At 53.9% G+C, this 21544-nt stretch overlaps 2 protein-coding genes across 4 annotated transcripts; one reads left to right on the top strand and one right to left on the bottom strand.

The window, feature by feature from the left end:
* Positions 1–446: 446 nt before the first annotated feature.
* Positions 447–21341, bottom strand: LOC122386311 (N-acetyltransferase ESCO2-like). Of its 3 annotated transcripts, XM_043375385.1 has the most exons (10): positions 20829–20894; positions 17312–17403; positions 16904–17066; positions 6186–6334; positions 4553–5126; positions 3733–3968; positions 3264–3450; positions 2816–2983; positions 1755–1963; positions 447–1412 (listed from the first exon to the last, which is right to left on the bottom strand). In XM_043375385.1, exons 3-10 carry the CDS (start codon positions 17054–17056, stop codon positions 1289–1291), a joined length of 1800 nt encoding a protein of 599 aa, XP_043231320.1. In that variant the 5' UTR covers positions 17057–17066; positions 17312–17403; positions 20829–20894; the 3' UTR covers positions 447–1288. The 3 variants fall into 3 exon arrangements, with proteins under 3 accessions (XP_043231320.1, XP_043231319.1, XP_043231318.1); XM_043375384.1 differs by lacking the exons at positions 17312–17403; positions 20829–20894 and adding an exon at positions 21119–21341; XM_043375383.1 differs by lacking the exon at positions 17312–17403 and having other exon boundaries at positions 20829–20933.
* LOC122386309 (trichohyalin-like) lies at positions 7541–10971 on the top strand. The gene has a single exon (XM_043375382.1). The coding sequence runs from the start codon at positions 7984–7986 to the stop codon at positions 10735–10737; it is 2754 nt and encodes a 917-aa protein (XP_043231317.1). The 5' UTR covers positions 7541–7983; the 3' UTR covers positions 10738–10971.
* Positions 21342–21544: the final 203 nt, after the last annotated feature.

Raw genomic sequence — 21544 nt, 5'->3', positions numbered from 1 at the left:
AGCATTCTAACAAAACTCCACACACTCCCTGCCTACATCTCATCTCGCCATCCATCCCTATCCAGTCAGCTGTCCAGCCCGCACCTCTTTGTGTTGATACGGTCATCCAGCATTGCACTCTCTAGACACGGTTCATCAAACTGTCCCGACCCGTTGTTTAGGTCTCGGCGGCACAGCGGTGCCCTCTGCCGGCCGGCTCCTGATCGCAGTGTCCAGACGGCAAACGCTGACAGACAGAACGCAACACTACTCGTACGGTGACGGGACTTCGCTGCAACTACGCAAACTTTGTGACTGGTAGCGAACGAAACTTCCAGCTTCCTTCTGCTATATCCTCGCACTTATCTTCTTTGACTCAAACCCATCACCGCAGACAATATATGAGTCCGTCGGGACTGCGGTGACTCGCCAAGACAGATATTGGCCATCGCATTTACACCAGGATGGAAATTCCTTTCGCTTTTATTCATCAAAGAACGTGACCATCCAAACGCTCGCAGGTCTATGTCACAAAGCCGCGGTAATGGGCCCGGTGTGGGGCCGGGGCCGCTCCGAATTCGTTGGCAGGCTACACCACCGGCAGGCTTAACCCCTCCCGCCGCGACGCGCCGGGATATATGTGCTATACAAACTCTAAAGGCACTCACCACGCCGCTATAGACACATGCGCTCCCCCTGTATTAGGATCCCTCGAAATCGAGAGCCCGCTCAAAAAACAGCTGGGTTAGCGGACCACTCTGATCGGCCAGCGATAGCCCACTGAGCTCACTTATTGTCCAAACTCAGCACAGAAGGTAATGCTAGTAAGGCTCCGTGTCAGCACTTCATACATTCGTTAAGCCTTCCCGGCGCACTTAGTGTGGATTCCGTCCAAAGATGCATATGCTTTAACTTCAAATATGAACTAGCACCCATCCAGCTTTTCAAAAGGGTTTGCCACTCGCCAGAACACACACAACTCCATAAAAACACATTCAGACAAACGATGCCCAAATCTCCGCCAAAATACAGTATCCCTGGACAACAGAATATCTCTAAGAAACGGTTAAAATGGAAAAAATCGAAAACATCTAAATTGAAGGAAAAAAAAAACGACAAATAAAAACAGCTCGTGTGCTATTCCTTTACCTCGACTCAGGAACGAATAGCACAGCCCTGACAAATCGTGGTCCCCTACATCAGGCGGTCCGCGGTCCCTCCATCTGACGGTCCGCGGTCCCTACGGTCCGTGGTCCCTGCGGTCCGTCCGCGGTCCCCTCCCGTCCCCGCCCGGCCGGCCGGCCGGCGCTCACTGGTTGTAAACGAGGAACTCGGGCGAGCCGGTGACGCCCGAGGCGAACTGCAGGCCGTCAGGGGTCGGGTCGGAGAAGGCCACGTCCTGCCAGCGCAGCGGCGCCACCGAGAAGTGGCTCCTGGGGGAGGGGAGAGGTCACGGTTACAGGTACGCCAGTCGGGACAGCCCGCAGTCAGCGGGACGCGATTTACAAACGTACATGTGAAGCAGGTGTTATAAAAATTGACGGCAAGCAACCATCAGCCGTATACCGCGGTAAACACCTTACTCATCTGTATTCATACGTGGCAAAACAATAAGCAGTGCAGTGAATCGAGACACTAATCTGATAACTGTTTCAAAAAGCTTAGTAAGCATTTACCGAAATTCAATGAAACGGGTTAAGCGGTAAGCGAGCTTGATCGCCCCGCTGTATGATCAAGAGCGGGGTAATGCCCAAGAATAATTCAGCAGCACTCACTTCATGGCCTCAACCAGTCGTGATCCGAGTTGCCGGCGCCGGTAGTCGCGGTGCACCCAGACGCGCGAGACGCCGGCCAGGCACGGCTTCGGCTCTGTGGCGCAGCGCACGCCCGTGCTGCCATCTCTGGGCAGGACGGGGAAACCGCGGTTCACCGGCTCCGCCACCAGGCAGCCCACGATCTGCCGCCCCACCACGTAGAAGAAAACCTGCGGTGTGGGGAAGGCGGTTAGTGCCGTGTCACTGACATGAATGGTGATCATCGCAGCCATGATTGCTTTCACGGATCTTAAGGGGTTATCGTTAGCCATAGAAAACCCCTCTTGTATCTAACTCACAAAACAATTTGTGACACAGTCTTCTTTCCGGCCTCAGCGGTGAGATTTAGACCCGTCCGTCGCTTTTATCCTCAAGACGTTCAAATCCTTCTCCTCCACGCCGCAACCCTTGGTCCGGACTGGACAGGCAGCTTTATCTCATGTGGGCATGCACCCTTGGAGCGGCCCCGCTGCTCCCAAGGAAGCACACCCGTAGCCGGGTGAAGAGAGTGCTTGGGTGGGGGGGGGGGGGGGGGGGCTGGTCGGCCTGTCTATTCGGACGGGCTCAGCCCCAGTGACTCACTAGGGTGCCTACCCAGACCAATGTCTCCCCCCAATTCCTATCATTCTTCCGGCTCTGAAATGGTCTTGTCAGACCGAAAGGGACTAACCCAACAAAACAAACAAAACAAACGATGAGATGAACTAAACGAACACACATTTATCATTCGTTCATGATCGGTACTAAAAGATAGCAATCAGATATCCGCGACGCATCCCATTACCGAACCCCACATATATCTACATCTTCATGCACACAGTCATGCCCTTTCACCATATTCTGCACGTGGACTGCTAGGCTCACACTTCCAGTACGCGGCAGTCGTAATTTGTACTCCTACCCTGGACCCCTTCCTGTTGTGGACCCCTGGACTCCTCCTTGTTTCCCACTCCCCTACATTTGACTCCCCCGGTTGCGGACTCTTCCTACCTTAGACTCCCCCTGCTCCGCACTCCTCCTACCTTGGACTCCTCCCGGTTTCGGACTCCGATGCCGACGAAGCCGAGCTCGCCGTCCACGATGCTGAGCACGCTGTCCACCTTCCTCCAGGCGTGCGGCGGGTCCTTGGGAGTCACCATGATGATCCGGCCTTCACCGTAGTTGCCCACCTCGCGCTCCTTCTTCCAGCCCTGGAGGACGGGAGAGGACGCATCGTCACACCACGACTCGGTAAGGGGCAGGCGCGGGCAGAAGGCAGGGAAAGAGCAGGCCGGTAGGGCCACTCCTGGTAAGAGCGGGAGAGGCTCTTGGTAACCAACGCACGCCCTGGAAGTTTCTGATGCTGTTTTGTGTTTCAGGGTGTTCTGACTGCAGCGCTCATCATCACCTACTGAGGGTCCTTCCACGGCAATACTGCCAGATAGCCCTTCTGTTTCGTCGCCATAACGGCCGCCGGTGGCCGGTGCTCACCGAGTAGTTGAGCGCGCTGACGTAGCCCGTGTGGTGGCGCGCGTGTGTCGCCTCGTCCTCCGGGTCGCCGATGGTGTAGACCAGTGAGCACGCACTGCACGTGGTCACGCCGAACTGACGCTGACCGGCGTCGATCACCAGCTGCTCCAGACCGTCATCGGCAGAGCGCGCCGGCAGACGGCCGCTCCTGGGGGAGGCGGACGGGCAGGACGGTCACACGGGCCGGGCTGGGTGCTAGTGTGTGTTGTGTGAGTGTGGGGGGGGGGGGGGGAACAGGTGTGTTCTGGTGTTCGAACTTAGCGATCTAGTGCATTCAGCGCATCACATACGTATTCGTCTGAAAAAATCAACTATGAAATTTCATAAGCCACATGTCGATACGTTCAGCACAGCCCAAATGCATTGCATTTAGTCAAATATACCGTAAAGCCTCACTCCGTGCGTCCTCCGTTTCCCCGACATGACTCACTTGGCGGCTGCGCTGGCGGGGGCAGGGGCGGGCGCGGGCGCGCTGCGCGAGCCGCTGCTGCCGTCCGCTCGCCGGTAGAAGATGGAGTAGAACTTGGGCTGTTCGTCCTTCTTCCTGCGCTGCGGCGACTCGTTTTCCTTGTCCTCTCCGGCCTCCATTTTCAGCAGAGCCTCCTCGAGTCGGTCGTAGACGGCCTGCGGCGTGCGCTGCCCACTTGGGGACGCCGCCGACGCCGCCTGCCGAGAAGGAAACCATCAGTAAGGCTTATAAAGCAGGTAGCAGACGAGTTAGCATGGGAAGTCATACGGGCGAGGGATCATAGAGTGAGCGCATGGGATTTATCGTGGGGATAGCGGGAAGTGTGGGGAGGTTTAAGGTTATGAGGGGCTGATAGGGGACATATAGTCAACGGGCTGCCGACAACCGACGAACACATTTAGATAAGACGGCAACTTATTGACAAGGAATGCATAAGGTCGCAAGGAAAGCTGATGAAACAAGCAGTCACCGCACCGACGTCACAATAATTGATTGCGCAGTCGGCAACACCCTACATACCACACTGTCGCCCCGTCCGCCCCTGACTATGTAAACTCGAGCTCCTCTTCCCGTAAAACAAACCTGTGTTGACTGCTGTGCTCTTCTTCTCTAAACCTGAAGTTTAACGAGCCTGTATCGCCACCGTTCTAACCTTACCGTGACGATATCTGTGTCGACTGTTGCCTGTCAGTCCCTCTCCCCCTCCCCGTGTACGGTGTAACAAACCTGTGTTAACTGCTGTCTGCCTGCCTGCCTCTCTTCCATTCCACGCGTAACGAACCTGTGTCGACTGCTGGTGTTTCCTGGGACTGCGGCGCGGCGTCAGTGTCAGTCGGGTGGGGCCCTCGTTCTCGGCGTGTGTTGGCGTGCCGGCGGCCGCCAGTGCCGGCAGCGGACGGCTCAGTTTGCGGGGACTGCGGCGCAGCGGGGTGCCGGCGCCGCTCGGCGTCCCCTGACCACTGGTGGTGGGGGTGCCGGCGGCGACCACCGTCCTCTTCTGCTGCCGCGGGGTACCCGCTGCCGCCGGGGGCTGGTGTTTGCGCGGGCTGCGGCGCACCGGGGACACCTCCTCCTCCTCCGACTCCAGCTCCAGACGCAGAGAGCTGGCCGGCGTGCACGGCGTGCCCGGCGTGGCCGGCGTGCCGGGACGCGGCGAGGCCGGCTCCGGGGCGTCCAAGCTCTCGATGGCCGCCAGGAGCTCGCGCTGCTGCTCTGTCAGCCGGGAGCCGCCGCCAGAGGAGGTGGAGGTGGAGGTGGCAGTGGCTGACCGCGCCGGAGGAACGCGGACGTTCTTGTAGGGCCCGCGGCGGGTGGGGGCCGGCGTGCGGACCAGACCGCCGCTGGTCACCTGGTATCTGCGGGAGAGGAGGGGCCGTCAGCCGGCCGGGCACTAGTCGCAGGGGAAAGGCGGCCGACATCAGAATTCTTCAAAATCGCTGCAATAGACAGTGATCGGAGCAAGCATGTGGGGCGGTACGTCCTAATCTCCAAAAAAGTCAGTGGGAGTGACTGAGCAGTGCTGATAATAAGGATGACCTGAGTCGTACATCACGCAGTACCGCCCTCCCCGTGATGACGTACTACCGGAGCACTGGCACCCCAGATCCCCCCCCCCCCCACCTCCGTCCCCGTTCGGCAGCTGCCAACAGCATGATTGGTCCGCTGTTGGCTTTGGCGTCAAAAACAATGTAGACTAGAGTCGACAGTTCGAACAAAATAGCCCGCCGACAAGCGCGCTCAAAATAGATAGGATACTTCTCATCACATAGGTACTCCAAATCTCACACAACAGCCAAAGTTCCGCCTATTCAGATTGTTCCCGAAACCGTCACCGATCACTAGACTGCAGAACACGTAAGACCAGAAAAGCTGATAGCGATCGACCTAGTCACGGTGCCAACGAGGCTTCACTTGCCCTACTGACACGGGCAGTGACGGTGCCAGTAAATAGAAATAGCTGTAACGACAGCTTTACAAGAACAACATGAAGTCAGTAATGGACAAAAGCGAGAACAAAACTCAAGCCTGATTGGCGCTATATGAAAGCACGGCGGGCTAACAAAGATGGATCACGGAAAGTCATATGCATAAATAAGAACCCAAATAAAAAGAAGATGATTGATGAAATGCCATGATCACGTCGATTTTTCGTTGAGAGTGAGAGGTAGAGTTCCCCTCCCTGTCAAAACATGTGACCTGTCACAGGTTCACTGTGGCCCCCCAGAGTGGGGGCCAGTCGTCTACTTTCGGCTGTCGGGAGCCCCAACAGCGGGCGCTGCGGACCCAGCAGCACCGCCCATAAAACCGGGGGCGGATGGAGTGGGAGGCTGGAAGATGGGAAGCGGGACGGTGCGTCAGGAGATGGGGCGGGGAAACGGGGCAGTGTGGAGGCGGAGAGCGAGCCGCGCACTCACTTGAGCTCCTTGGACATGACGACGGTGGCCTTCCTGTTGAGGTCGCGGCTGCGGAAGAACCGTTTGGCCGAGTCGGTGGTGGCGGCGGTGGTACTCTCAGAGTCGGCCGGCGACGTGGTCGCACTGGGTAGGCGGTCCGACGGCTTCACCTGCAGGGGAGGGGAGGGGGAGGAGTTCAGCCCAGTGGGTAGCGGTGTGGGGAGGGGGGAGTCAGTAATGGCACCGAACAGCATATGGAAGCAGCGTCTAACAAACGGTAGGCCGAAAATTGCAAATGTTTCCACCAGCCGGGCGGACACATTGTATTAGTTGAGCTATTTATCCACATTCCATATGCGATGTTATATCAAATATAATAAAAACAGCCGATAGTTATCGTGAAGTAGTTTGGAATCAAGACACTCAAGCTTCATCGGATATTGGCATCTAGACTTCCCTAAAATGTAAGCAGCAACATATAACTTGATTACGAAACGGTTTTAGCGACGGAGATCGGTTTCAGTCGTTTCGCTAACAAGAATAACAATACCTTTGAGTCATAATTTGATTCAACGCGCCTTTAAAAGCAAAATATTTTACGCATATCGTTTGCCACAAAAGCACTGACTTCTTAACCTATTTATGGACAAACAAACAACGCCACAAAATCTCAATTCCATGTCTCCCATAAACAGCGGATATCGTAAGCCGGTCGTTACTTTGATGGCGTCCGCCGCTGCCAAAATAGACCGCTGATCCGGCTGCCAACACCCTGTCCAAAACATACCGCCGGCCCGGACGCCAGTGCCGTGACTATCAATACAGCGTAAAAACGGAGGCACGCCGCACCTAGCCGAGCGACTTTTCGATGTGATGGCGGCATGGGAAGCGGCCAATGGACAGCACGAACAGGCGACTCGCTGCTCAGGCGGTAGTCCAACTACACTGGAGCAGCGCCCAGCTCTGAGCTACAGGCTTCAGTGCATTCCGCAAGAGTGTTAGGACAATCGGCCACAAAGTGTTCGTTCTCGAGAACTCTTCCGATACATGCTGACGAAGGACCTAAGGCGTATAAAGCTCTGAGCCAAAATAGGCATTTCGTAACGAGGTAGGTTCTCTCGTCCAAAGGCACGTCAGCGCCTCAAATGACGTCACCGTTAAGACGACGACATTGAGATGACGTCAGAACTTGGTCAGCCAGCCGGTCTCGACGAAAGCGCGTCGCCCCCACATCTGAACGCACCAAAAACTGGTGACGTCACGAACAACCATGGCAGCTTCCCAAACAGCTTCATAGTTAGTCAGCCCTCTTAGTCACGGAAACATTTGTGCCGCGGCGGGGGCGGTGTCGTCGATTTAGCCCCCTGACTAGGTCTCGGTCGGCGCGCGGCAGGCGGTGCCGTCGGCGTCTGGCGGCCAGCCGGCAGGCGCTGGCAGCCTCCCTAGCGCCCGCGGTTCGGTTACGCCGCCCGAAATAGGCACCGGCACTGGAATCTTCGCCGCGTCGGCGTCTGGCACCAGCGGGGCCTGGAGAGGGCGGCGGCAGTGGCGTCCGTCCGCAGAGCGCCGCAGCCCGCCGCCGCGACACGGACACCTCGCGGGGACAGTGATAACATAGTGGGGAGACGCACTCCGCGAGATACCGGACCAGCCAGCGGACCAGCAGTGACTGAGGGTGAGCGAGTCCGCAGGGCGGCAGCCGGCCGGTCAGCCTGTCCGCCGACCACAGCCGCGGCCACCTGTCGTGACCCGGCGACCGACATCGGAGCCGGCCTCTGACGGGCAGTGCCGACCCGCGCGGCTGTCACGCCCGCTCACCATGGAGCGCGGCGGCAGCTTCGAGAGCAGCGCCGAGAGCGCCGCCGTGCAGACGGCCACCGGCGGCGGCCAGTCGAGCGTGCAGCGCCAGTCCCGGCACGAGCAGCGCGGCAATGTCACCATGAGTGAGCGCAGCCAGATCGAGTCCGAGGCGGCGCACGAGGCCGGCGTGCAGAGCGCCGCGTCGCGCAGCGTGCAGCAGTTCGACCGGCACGAGAAGGGTGCGCGCCGGCTCGACGGCGGCGGCGTCGAACACTCGGAGGACACCTACAACAAGGTGAACGAGCGCTCCGAGGCGCAGTCGCGCCGCCAGCTGGCCGATGGAGAGCAGACCAGCCAGTCCAGCTCGGTCAGCAAGAGCGAGAGCCGCCAGACCACGTCCGTGGCCGACCTGGGCGGTGGTGCCACGCAGCGCCAGAGCGTTACCAAGCGCAGCCAGGTCAGTGAGGTCAGCGAGGTCAGTCAGACCAGCAGCTCGAGCCGGGCCGAGCCGCGCCGCCTGGGCACCGGAGGACGCAGCGCTTCGCTGCAGACGGATCACCTGGACACATTCAGCACCGCCGGCAGCCGCGCCGCCGCCTCCCCACGCGCCGGCGGCGGCGGCGGGATCCTGCGGGAGCTGGAGCGGCTGCTGGCGGACGAGGATCGGTACGAACAGGCGCGCCGCGCCGTCCGCCGAGACGACAGCAGCTCACTGAACGCGCGCAGCGAGCAGATTCGCCGCGAGGTCGACAACTTGGTCGCCACCTTCTTCGACCGCAAGAGGGACCGCAGCGGGCGCAGCGACTTCTTCGACAGCGCGAGTCGGCGCGCCGAGCAGCTGGCGCGCGATTTTGCGCGCGACGATGACGACCCGTGGCGGGAGGAGGAGGCGCGGTGGCGCCGCCAGCGCGAGCTGCGCCGCACCGGCTCCGACGACTTCTTCGAGGACGCCGTGCGGCGCGCCGAGACGCTGGTGCGCGAGATGCGCGATCGCAAAGAGCGCCGCCGCCGCGACGAGGAGGACATCTTCTCCCGGTACGGCGCCGAGATCGACCAGTTCTTCGGCAGGCGGCAGGACTCAGGCTTCGGCAGTCGCCGCGGCGGCAGTGACAGCTTCCGCAGCGCCTCCGCCTTCGCCGACGACCTGGTGCGCGACTTCCTGCAGGACACGGGCGGCCGCGGCGCTGAGGATTCCTGGGCCAACCGACACCGGGAGCGCACCGACTCGCACTCGACGAACGTCGACATTGACGAGGTGCTCTCTCAGGCGTCGACGATCGGCCGGGAGCGCGCCACGCGGCCGGCCCGACCGAACACGTCCGAGGTGGACATCGAGGAGCTGTCGGCGTCGTCTCGCCGCTCGCGGACCGCCGGCGCCGACCGGCTGGTCGACGACATCGTGCGGCAGTTCGCCGCCGACGACTTCGATGACGAGGATACGCTGCGGGGCCAGGCGCGCGGCATGAATCGCCAGACGAGCAACACGAGCACCCTGGACGAGGCGGCCAGTCTGCGGCCCGACAGCCGCCTGTCCGAGCCGGTCAGTCTGCGGCCCGACAGCCGCCTGTCGGACGTCGAGGAGGAGCTCAGACAGGCGGAGCAGCGTCGACAGACCGAGCTGGCCGAGGAGCAGGCTCAGCAGCAGCGCCGCGAGGCCGAGGCAGAGCGCGAGGAGCGCGAGCGCCGCCGCCAGGAGCGGCAGCAGAGCGCCGATGCGGAGAAACGTCGGCAGCTAGAGGAACTGGAACTGGTCGAGCAGCAGGCCGAGCGGTTCCGTCAGGAGCGCGAGCAGCGCCGGCAGGAGCGCGCCGCCCAGGAGCTGCAGGCGGACCAGGAGATGGCGCGCGCGCAGGAGCAGGCCGAGCGGCGGCGGCGCGCGCTCGACAAGGCGCTGGCCGAGCAGAATGCGGCGAGCTCCACGCAGCAGGAGCAGGTGACCGAATCCTGCTCCAGACAGGAGTCCGCCACGACCGAGCGCTCGTCCGTCGCAGAAGAACGGTCATCGCAACGCGAGGAGCAATCCTCCTCCCGGCACGAGGAGCGTTCCTCCTCGCGTCATGAGGAGCAGTCATCTCGCCAGGAGTTTGCGACAGCAGACGAGAAGGGGCAGCGACAGACAGGCCGACAGTCCCACGAATCGACATCAGAGTCCGCCGAACGTGTCAGCGAGTCGGCTGCCGGGACGCAGCAGGGCGAGCAGCGATCATCGCCATCCGAGCCGACCGCCGAGCGGGAAGAGACGGGCGAGGGGGCGGCCGAGGCCCGGTCGGAGGCGTCGGCAGCGGCGCTGCGGCGCGCCGAGGAGCTGCTCTTCGGCTTCGTACCCGACTGGGAGCGCGAGGAGCAGCGCTGGTCCAAGGTGCGCACCGAGCGCATCGCCGAGGCCAGCGGAGACAAGAAGGTGCGCGACCTGATGGCCGACTACCGGCCGATGCGTCACACGCGAGACGACGACCTGCGCGCCCAGCGGCTTCACGAGCGCAAAACCGAGGAGTACGAGCACCTGATGAGCGGCGATGTGTGGCGCGGCCTCAAGGACGAGTCGCGCGGCGGCCGAGCGCGGCCCGGTGCCGGCGGCGGCGCCGACTCGGTGCTGTCCGAGCTGCGCTCGGCGCGACAGAGTACGGCCAGCAGCGCGCAGACCGCCCGCTCCCAGTTCAGCCAGCGGAAGGCCGAGTCCATGCGCGAGACGGGCGGCGACCGGTCCGCGGGCCGCGGCTCCAAACTGGACGAGTTCCGCTCTTTTAAGAGCGAGCTCTGGCAGGATAAGTAGGCGCAGCTGGCGCGAGTGATTGAAGGACGCAGATCGCTGTGAATTATTAAATATCGTGCGCGGAGGGGATACCCAATGTCGAGGCTTTCGGCTTAAGGAGATGGTAGTGCGATGTTGCGTATGTTGCTTAACGTTTGTTTTCAGTCTTGCTAATGCTCTTCAGAGCGGTAACTGCCTGTAAACTGTGAGGTAAATAGGCCAGTACTACCAGCGAAATACATTGATCTTTTTTCAGCCCCGCCTTTATGAAAGACACGACGGAGCAGAACAAGTGTGTAACTGGACGTAATTGAAGGCTTGCACATTTGGATTGACGAAAACTCAGATCATCATGACTTATAAACGTAACGAGCACGGATAGATTATAGAAAACTCCTGGCTTGCTATGGACAACCGGTGCCCAGCACGGCCATTTTTTGTTCATGATTCATGACAGTCGCATGCTTCACAACACTTGTTTGAAACATATTTTTGCTGTCGTCATAAATGGACGTCACGAAAAGTGACAACGTGTATTTGATATGCTTCATGTTCAGAACTAGCTTTCTCGGTAAAGCGGTCCTGTCGCTTTCGTAATCAATATTTGCTGACAATTTTTGGTGTCGCTGGCATTTAAATTGCGTAAAAATGTGAATACCTAGCACCTCGACATGACTCGGATTACCTGATGACTCATTACATTATGCAATTGTGAACAATAGGGGCATTCCACGTCAAATCGAACAAAAATCGGCTGTTTTGCACCTTACCATAAGCGATTTCATTATAAATTTGTGAGCGAGTTCCTGTGTCGCCCCGGACATTACATTGATGTTTTTTGCACATTCTGACCACAGGTCTTCTAAATATAGGGCATCAAATTTTTACAAAATGTTGCATCTTTATATTTTTGAACGACCATAACTTTGGTTGTACTTGTTTGATTTGAATGAAATAAACCTTACTGTTTAGGTAATTTCTTAAGCATTTGTTTAGAATTGCATCGACTTAAATATATGACCTTGAAATTTGCTTAACTCTGTTCTTAAGCACAAAAATTGAAATAGCAAAAAACACGCCACCTTCGATTTGGCTCATTTTCATATATTTTATTGCCTACCATATTCTTAACAACCTGTGAAAAAATTAGAGTGGGCCATTCATAAGTTTTGAAGAAAATGGCACATATGCAAACGTATGTTAGCACGCGCAGTGGAGGGGGAAGAGTGAATTTCGCCCCACCCCTCCTGTTTTTCGCCAATATCTCATAATATTGATGCGAAATTACTTACGGCTACCTGTCCAGAATTGAATTGCACATCTCATCGTGCAAGCAATAAGAAAATCGGTTCACAACTGTTCTAGTAATAGCGGTGTAAAGTGAACATCCTGTCGCCGCGGCGACGCGGCGACTCGGCAGCCGGCGCCGACCGCTACGCGCCGCCTGAATTGTAGACTGTGCCGGGACGGAACGGAACGGTTCCGTCTTTACATCGCGCTCCTTACCGCTGATTACGTTCGATTCGCGTCAAATTTTGTGAGAAGACTAAGAAATGTACAGGTAATCTTATGGTGAAAGAATTCTGAAAATAGGTTGGTAAACAATTGCAATATGAACGTGTAAACACAAAATTTTGACTGCTGCGTTTCCCGCGTCGGCCGATCCCGCCTCAGCTGGCGACATGTTACTCGTAGCAGGACTCTAACTGCCATATTTATTATCAGATTAACTAGAAATTCCCCATACATACTCAAAAATGTATGTTCTTTCGTATAGTGAAGATTAAAAGACGTGAAGATATCGTTGCGTGATAATGTTTTCGTTGAATTTATTTCATGATGCATTTCCACACGGCTCAAAATTCACCGCAAAATACCGTTTGCCTGAGACACTTTTACAATGGAACGTGAATGCTTGACTACGATGACTATGCATTTCCATTCTCGCAGAGTTTGGGATATCACTAATCAGCAATCATTCATTTCAGAAAGTGTACACAAGCAAGCATGTCTTGACTCTGTCTTTCAAGGTCACGCGCGGTTGCGTGATGTTGATGCATGAAAACGGTGTTTCCCGCGAAAGTTATGAATGGCCCACTCCAATTTTTTCACAGATGGTTAGGAACATTGTGACGGACATAATATGTAAAAATTACTCAAATCGAAGGTGGCGTGTTTTTTGCTATTTAAATTTTTATGTTTTAATTCAAGGTAAAATGCATTTCAAGGTCACTTCAATTCAATTTTATAATTAAAAATCAAAGCCTTATCAATTGCCTACAAGACCCTGTTAATATCATTTTGATACCAGAAAAGGAACCAGAGTTATAAGCATTTAAAAAAATGATGTGTGGCATTTTTGGCTATATTCGATGACCTATATCTCGGCGATACGTTATCAAATTTCGAAAATATTACACGTAACTCAGTTTTGAACCATGCCCAGTCTGCCTACAAATTTTCAGAAAAATCGAAGGGGATGACGGATTTCGGTGTTTGATTTGACGTGGAATGCCCCAATAGCAAGACAGAAGACTCAAGACCACCCACTGGCGGATCCAGGGGGGGGCATTAGGGGCATATGCCCCCCCCGACAGGAGCCTGGGGAGGGCATTCAGTACAAGTATGCCCCCCCCCGTTCAGACTTACACTTCTTACGCCTATAACGAGGAACTAAATAAAAATGGTTTAGAAAGCCTTCCTAGTAACTACTTTTGTGATCAGAGTCGTTTTAGTCAGCGGCGCGAGAACTTCTTCCAGACTGGGGGGGCTGAACCATAATAGAGATCAACCTAGGGTACCCCCAAATCTAGTTTTCTCACCGGTTTTAGGCCACTTATTTTTCAGACTTTGGTCTTTTCAACAACAACAACAAAAAAAAAAAACGAAAAAATGCAAAAAGTGAGTCATTCCGTCTCAGCTGAGTGAAGAAACTACCGTTCTGGCAACCTGGAGTAAAGGTTTTAATCTGTCAAGTCAAATGAGTTGCCGAGCCAGTGAAAGAGGTGGATTTTTCACTTACGTACATGCTTTCTTCCTATGTGACCCACAACCCCTAATTTGGGAAGGACAAGCTGCCCAACGGTTCCTGGCCTCATGAAAAGTTGTGTGGACCGCCCCCACGGCCGCAGAATTGTGGGGGCAAGCTTCCCCCATTGCCCCCTCCCCCGGTTCCCGCGCCTATGTATGAATCTATGAAATTAGGTATGTTGGTAGATTTCCGATTTCGATTCCTCCAGCTGGGGGGGGGGGAGGCTCAAATACATTACGAGCCCCCCCCCCAGCTTTTCGGCTGGGGGGCCCAGCCCCCGCTAGTCCCCCCCTCCCGGTTCCCGCGCCACTGGTTTTAGTAACCTCAATTTAGTTGTCATTGCTTTATTTTGTCTAAAAATATGCTGCTTCTTAGTTCTAACCACAGGGAGTCATGCCGCTTCAACCCTTTTGACCGTATTGTCTAACGATGGCACTCATATTGCGCAAATCATGCAGGAATCGGCCGCCGCCTATGCTTGGGAATAGGGATGGTTAGAATATGATTTACCTGTATGGCCGCAGCCAGTGCAGCGTAACCAGGGGGGGGGGGGGCACAAGGGGCGCGTGCCGCCTCATTAGATGCATGGTGCCCTATGGGCCCGAGAGACCCTGTAGTGCCAATTGGCCGCTCAGGGTCCAAGCGTGCCTTATTTCGACTGAGATAAGACCCGCAGGCCTCGTGAGGGCACCTCACAGAGTCACGGGCTCCTGAGTCACATCACACATCACACATCTCCATAAGGGCCCCACTCCGGCTTCTGAGGGCCCTGTGCTGGCCTCTGAGTGACCTTGCTGACCTATTAAGCGTCAGCTCTAATTAGGGTCCTGGCCCATACCCGCATGGAACGGCTCCACAGTTCCACACCAGTGTCTCTGAGGGCTCATAACGGCGCCTGTGAGGGTCTTACACCGGCGCCTTTGAGGGCCCAACACCGCCAATCTGAGGGACTAACACCAATATTTCTTAAGGCCCTACATCGGCGGCGGCTCTGAGGGCCCCACACTGGCGCCTCTGAAGGTCTTTCACAGGCGCATCTGACGGCTACCTACCTGCACTCTGTGGGCCCCACACTGGTGAGTCTGAGGGCTCCCAGTGACGCCTGAGAGTACCACGCCGGTCTCCAGAATCCCGCAAGGCTCCTGAAACCCTCTGCTGGCCCTTGCTGGTCTCTTGAAGACCCCTTGCCCCCATGCATGTGTCTCTGAGGAGTGAGGACTCCCACAACGATGCCTTTGAAAGTCTTCACCGGCGACTGTGAGGGCACCACACAGACGCGTCTGAGGGCCTTACACCGCCACCTCTGAGACACCAGTGTCTCCTGAGGCCCACATCGGCGACTCTCAGGGTCCCACACCGGCGCCTCTGGGGCCCCACACCAGTGCCTCTGGCAGCCAGCCACCGGTAACTCTGTAGGTCCTACACCGGTGACTATGAGGGCCCCACCGGCGTCTGAGAGTACCATGCCGATCTCTAAGGATTCCACAGGGCTCCTGAAGACACTTGCCGGCCTGTGAAGGCCCATTGTTGACATCATACGGCCTGTTACCGGCCTCTGAGGGCCCTTTGTCGGTCTCTGAGAGGTCCTACTGGGTTATTAAGCATTCGCATTTCGCACCAACAACTCCAAGGGCCCCACACACAGCCATCTGTGAATGGTGTGGGCTTAGCGCCACACCAGTGTCTGAGGCACCACAACGACGTCCATGTGAGGGCCTCACACCAGCACCTTAGAGGGCCCACACGGGCTCCTTTGTGGTTCCTGCACCAGTGCCTCTGAGGGCCCCACACCACTGCCTCTGGGGAACCCACACCGATACCTTTGATGGTCCCACGCTAGCACCTCTTAAGGTTCCACACCGGCGGCCCTGGGTCGGCTCTGCCTCTATACACCAGTCATTCTGAGGGGCTGAGGGCCCCAACGGCCCCACCAATTTTCGTCGATTTCTGGCGCTGCCCGGGTATTTGTCCCAAATGCCTCCTCCTCCTGGATCTGCCAATGGGGGTCAGGTGTCCTACCATTTCTGTTTTTTTTTTAGAAAAAAAAAACTCGTGTCAGGGCTATGACGAAAAATAAGTGGCCTAAATCCGATGAGAAAACAGGATTTGGGGGTACCCTAGGTTTGGCTCCGTGACCTGGTATGCCCCCCCCGCGCTGAACCCCTGGATCCGCCAGTGAGACCACCTTACACATCACCAGACCGAAGCACTGCCGAGCATGGTGAATAGCGCACCACCCTTTCCGCACCCCCCTCGCGGCTGTTAATAATAACATGAAACTACTCCATGCCTGACCTAAAACACCCTTGATGTGTGCTTGTTAGCAAAGCCGAGCAGCGCCCAGTGTGGGCGCCCCACCCTAGTAGGTAGCAGGTAGATTTGTCCTCTGTCCCCTATTCTTTGTCCACGTTTTGTGAACTAAGAGGACTGAGACGGAACAGCGGCTTGACAGTCGTTCGATTTCGACTAGGTATGAGACACAGCACCGGCGCGGTGTGCTACGCGACAGAGCGCCGGCGCGGCTTACGCAGAGTCCTCCCCTCCATTCCGCTGGCGCCACGCGGCACCGGCACCGGCGTAAGGGCACGTTACGTCTCCGCCCGTGTCCGATTTATGTTTGGTAAGTTTGTAAGGTACCTATCCATAGGTGGAGAATTGTGCCGAGCTGGGGGTGCTCGGGCACAGCAAATTCGCCGCCGCCCTAGCGGTGACCTTGACCTCCGCCGTCTGTAGCGCCTCCAAAGCCAAGCCGGTGTGGAATTGGGAGAGCTCGAACACCCCCAGTCCAGCACAATTATCCACCTATGTACCTAACCTACCGGCTACCGTCCTCATTTATTCAAGAATAAGGGCAATCTTAGCAAGAATTTAACTTCAAAACTGTGAAGTACTTGTAAACTCTTCGTCCTGCAGCGACTGTCGAAGAGTGCGAACACTGACGAACGCTGTACACCCCGTAACATTTCTGGTCCTGCCGGTCGGCCATACATGTCCGCTCAAACAATAAGCTTTATGGAAGAAAAATCACATTTCGATGTACGCGGCGAGACCGATGCCACCAGAAATAAAGGACCAAAGTTCTCATCGGAGAGCCATTTCATTTTGAAATTAGTGTACGAGTTCGCGACCACTATGTTGATCCTCTCACGGACTAACCTTTGGCGATGGTGGAAACTCCCCAAACGGCCGGATGTTGGTAAACTTCTTGCTGGATTTCTTGGCGTTGGGCTTCTTGATCTTGTGGCCCACACCTTTATTGATGGCGCCATTGTTGCGAATATTGCGGGAGCTGAGACGGGCGCGAGACATTCTGTCAAACCTGTAAATGTGCCGACATGTATCATCCGGAGGTCCAGATAGGTGGTTTTGGAAGCTGGGGGTGGGTGGGGGAGGGGGAGGGGAGAGCAGATGTACTAACCACTATACAAAAAAAAGTCCCATATATAATAAGAGCTAGTTAGATTTTTCTACATTCTTTCTGTCCGAGTAAAAGTAAACTATTTGTCACAGAGGTCCCCCGTCCATATCAGTCGAGGACAACTCAGAAAATAGTCAACCAGTTACCTGAGCCGCTCAGTACGTTGATCCGAACTTTCAAGAACTTGATTATGTGAAGTCAGCGTGTCCCATAGACTGCCATGTTGGGGATAACGATGCTTTATAAAAAAACAAGTTGAACGGTTTCAGACAGAACGGAACGCATAAGGAAGAGCATAAACAAAGAAAAAATTATCGACGAAATAATATTTTTCACTGTAGAGCATCAAATTTTACAGATGCTCATGGAAAGTGTCTAGCGGTGGCAGCATCTGTACCATGCGCTATGCGTGAAATTCGAGAAACCATTACCGGCAAAATAATAGAGCGTCAAGTCCCTAACTACTTTCAAGGTTATATTCGCCGACACCCGTGCGACGAAAGTTGGTTTCTATCTGGCTTCAGGGCCCTGTTTCACCGGTGATAGCAGCACACTACTATCAAATTGCGCGAGCTGACGTAATGCGATGAGGTCACACTAATGACGTTTCGTGTAATCCGTGAGCTGCGTTTGGAACAGAGTTGCTGTCTCGTTGAATGCGTTTGATAACATTTGTCTGATCGCACGGCCGTGAGGATGTTAGCAGCAATATTTGATGACATCACACAGATTGACGGCATCATGGTTTGTTGATGTTTCCATGGAAACCCAATTTGACGTGTAATAGCAGCGTGCTGCTATCACCGGTGAAATAGGGCCCAGAATACTGTTTGTGGCATTAAAAACTGAACGGCAATGAAAGACCTGTTTGTACTGTTCATGGCATAGCTTCAAATGAATACCTAGGCAATATTTGAGGAAAGTTTGGTGGTTGTGGCACTCAATATGACGTCACAGTGACGTCATAGTTTTTTTTTCGTTTTCCGATATGGACCGCTTCTCATGTCGCTGATCATGAAACTCAACTGTCAATGAGCTAGATAGCACCTGCTGTTATCCTAAAACATCTAAGTACACTTCCAACTAGTTCCTGACCCAGACTGGAAAACACCCATACACTACGCCGGACGCCCATGAGACCCTCTTGCGCCGAAATTCGGCACAAGCGATTTTGCGCCGAAATTTCTGAGTGATTTGCGCCAAAAATTAGGTATCTATTTGTGCGAAAATTAAGCCATTTTCATATAAAGCACATATGCACATCTACTGATCAAGGCTATATCAGCCAGGCAGAGTGTTTCGGGGCTTTGTACGATCTCCCATGTTTGAGCGTCCGAATGAGTTTTTATTTCCACGTAAACCCAATACCTCGGCGGGAGCCAGCGAGGGCCGGGCAGCGGAGCAGCACGTGCTCCGGCACATCAGCCTCTTCTCGGCTCACGGTGCAGAGCGCCGCTGGGCACCGCTTGTCTGGGCACTGCTGGCACACGGCGGAGTGGAGACAGCCGATTCGGTGCCGTACTGGAGCGAGCGGCCCCAGTGGCCCGCCCTCATCTGGTGCACCTAAATGGCATCCTCTCGGTCCTCTGCGGGAATAGGGAGCGGCGGCGTGCTCCCGAGGAGTGGCTTGAATTGGAATAGTGATTCTGAGCAGTTGTCGCGCCACTGATGCGAGGCCGCACAATGAACCGCCCTGGTCAGCGATCGGGCGTTTGAGGGCAGGGCGGCCGCCAGTTTTGCCAGATCGTCCGCGCTCTCATTCCCCTCGATACAGCAGTGGGCAGGAACCCACTGCTATTGCTTAACGACGTTTGGCGACGTTCAACAAGGTTTTCCATAGAAGGTTGAGGCCTCACCTGGGCGGCCGTTCCTCCGCTGAGTAGACTCAGGGCGGATCGCCAGTTCGAGCACGCGACGACCGGGGCGGGGACGTCTCGTCCCGCAACCTCTCCAGAGCCACCCGCGGGGCGAATCTGCTGCTATATTGACCAGCGTACCGCATAAATTCGGTGACCGTCTTTCACCAAAAAAATATGCGACCGCCCTGCGCAGAAAAATTCGTCCGCCGCCATGCGCTGAATTCGGCCCATGCGAAGTTACGCCGGACGTGCGCTGAAATTTTCGGTGCAATCCCGCCAGACAGATTCGGCATAACGTGTATTTTTTCCAGTCTGGTTCCTGACCAATAGTCGTCCTGTATATTTGGTTTCATATAATCGGATATATCATGAGGAGACTGAGTCGCAAATCTATAACTTGACTTCTGACGTCACTGTGACGTCATCTCAAATGATATCAACACCAAATTTGGACACATCACACAATCTCGGCTAGGTATTCAGGAAGACGTGTCCAAAGTTTTGCTTATCTATCTCTTTGCGTTGCAACGGTATTGTCACAGAAGTAAAGGGGGGTAACTATATGCCCCCCCCCCCCAGCGGCCGCAGGGTTAATGTTGAAATACAATACAGATAGACTGTTATTGTTTCCGCACCAAATGTCAGTGCCAATAAATAATCCAGACTTGACTACTTTTTTCAAGAATATCCAATATTCGTAAGTCTTCGATATATAGAAACAGCGATTTAAAGATTATGATCCTGATCCAGTCCAAGACAAATAAGCCTACACTGCCTCACAATTCTGAATTCCGTGAACTATAATATGAATGCGTGTCCGGACAAAATTTCGTCTGACATTTTTTCGTCGGACAGTTTTTCGTCCGCAGATTTTCGTCCGACTTTTTTTCGTCTCGCATTTTTTCGTCTGTACATTTTTTCGTCTGTGCATTTTTTCGTCTGTACCTTTTTTCGTCTGTACATTTTTTCGTCCGGACATTTTTTCGTTCGTATATTTTTTCGTCTGTACATATTTTCGTCCGGACATTTTTTCGTTCCATAAATTTTACGCCTGTTCACCCAAGGTTGAGTGAAAACATACTACAATGCTATTCAACTGTGGAGGCAAATGACGTCATAATAATACTCGGGGCGAAGCAGTGCAGTGCCGAAGGCAATGCCTTAGGAGAGATTACAGGCAATGGTAAGTCAAATATTTTTAGGTTAAGTTGTTGTGTATCTGGCTTCAGGCCAAAGGCCTGAAGCCTGATGCATAACCACTTAACCTAAAAATATTTGACTTACCATTGCTTGCAATCTATTCATGCAAGTAACTTTTTCCTTATCCCCCGGTAGGCAAACATCAGTAGGTAAGGTTAGGTTAGGTTAGGTTAGGTTAGGTTAGGTTAGGTTAGGTTAGGTTACGTTAAAATTGTAGACGAAAAAATGTCCGGACGAAAAAACGCACAGACGAAAAAATGTACAGACGAAAAAATGTACAGACGAAAAAATGTACAGACGAAAAAATGTACAGACGAAAAAATGCACAGACGAAAAAATGTACAGACGAAAAAATGCGAGACGAAAAAAAGTCGGACGAAAATCTGCGGACGAAAAATTGTCAGACGAAAATCTGCTGGACGAAAAACCGTCATGGAATCTATGAATGTCATGTAGGATGGCTCGATTTAAAGGCCCAAAAATACCTGCAGGTGACTTAATAGGTTGTTTTAACTGGCTAATCATATATTTTGTAAAAAACGGACTATTCCTTTCTTCCAACCTGGTACTATCTAGCCAAATATGAAATACTTCAAAATAATACCTCGCAGCACCGCGTCCGCCACACGTTCCGAAAATGCGCGCAAGCTACGGCGCGAATGAAATTGGCGCGAGTGAAATAAAATCAGTCACTAATCTGCTGCAACTTTGTAGGAGCAAATATAAAATTGATGATAAATTCTAAACGGAATAAAAAATATTTACAACTTGGATTATAAATATGCTTCTCAATATAAAAGAAAGGAAAGGAGCATTTTTTAATGCAAGCCAATGAGAAGTTGTACTGGTAAATATTTGTGCAAAAATCCATAGTGCAAAACAATCGTTCAAGACCTTTATGCTCCGGACTGATGGACTGTTTTGAGGTCTCGGTAAGGCTTTTCTTGATGCATTACAACGAGGTCATTTCACTTTCAACGGAAAAGTATAACTAATACTTATGAAAAAGTCAGTCATCAAAGTCTTGGTGAATTCTATACTTGATGAACTTTATGAAAATTTGATGCTCTAAAGTAAAATATTTGAAGGTTTAGTACATGGGTGACTGCTATTCACTGTTTAACAAGCTTCATTTTTGTTATTTAAGTAGGTTTTACCTTGATGATATTTGCAAATTTTAATGATGTTTTGCCTGAGCGTCATAAATTCTTAAGATTCTTATTCCTCATATACAGTTTTTATTTCAACCTTGGCCTACTGTGAGATCTGCTGAGAAGAAAATATATATTTGATGATATCTTCCTTAAAATGGTAATTTAT

The sequence above is a fragment of the Amphibalanus amphitrite genome, unplaced genomic scaffold, assembly GCF_019059575.1.
Source record: "Amphibalanus amphitrite isolate SeventyFive unplaced genomic scaffold, NRLGWU_Aamphi_draft 000246F_arrow, whole genome shotgun sequence".
NCBI classification, from domain to species: Eukaryota; Metazoa; Arthropoda; class Thecostraca; order Balanomorpha; family Balanidae; genus Amphibalanus; species Amphibalanus amphitrite.
The sequence above is the reverse complement of the archived record's forward strand: the minus strand, read 5'-3'. Positions and strand labels throughout refer to the sequence as shown.

Excerpts from the sequence above, each read along its gene's own strand:
- LOC122386309 (XM_043375382.1), top strand. The coding sequence starts at position 7,984 with ATGGAGCGCGGCGGCAGCTTCGAGAGCAGCGCCGAGAGCGCCGCCGTG.
- LOC122386311 (XM_043375384.1), bottom strand. The coding sequence starts at position 17,056 with ATGTCTCGCGCCCGTCTCAGCTCCCGCAATATTCGCAACAATGGCGCC. Across the intron at positions 3,451-3,732 it reads CCCGCCAGCGCAGCCGCCAA|GAGCGGCCGTCTGCCGGCGC; the intron begins GTGAGTCATGTC and ends CGCCTCCCCCAG. Across the intron at positions 1,964-2,815 it reads GAAACCGGGAGGAGTCCAAG|GTTTTCTTCTACGTGGTGGG; the intron begins GTAGGAGGAGTG and ends CCCACACCGCAG.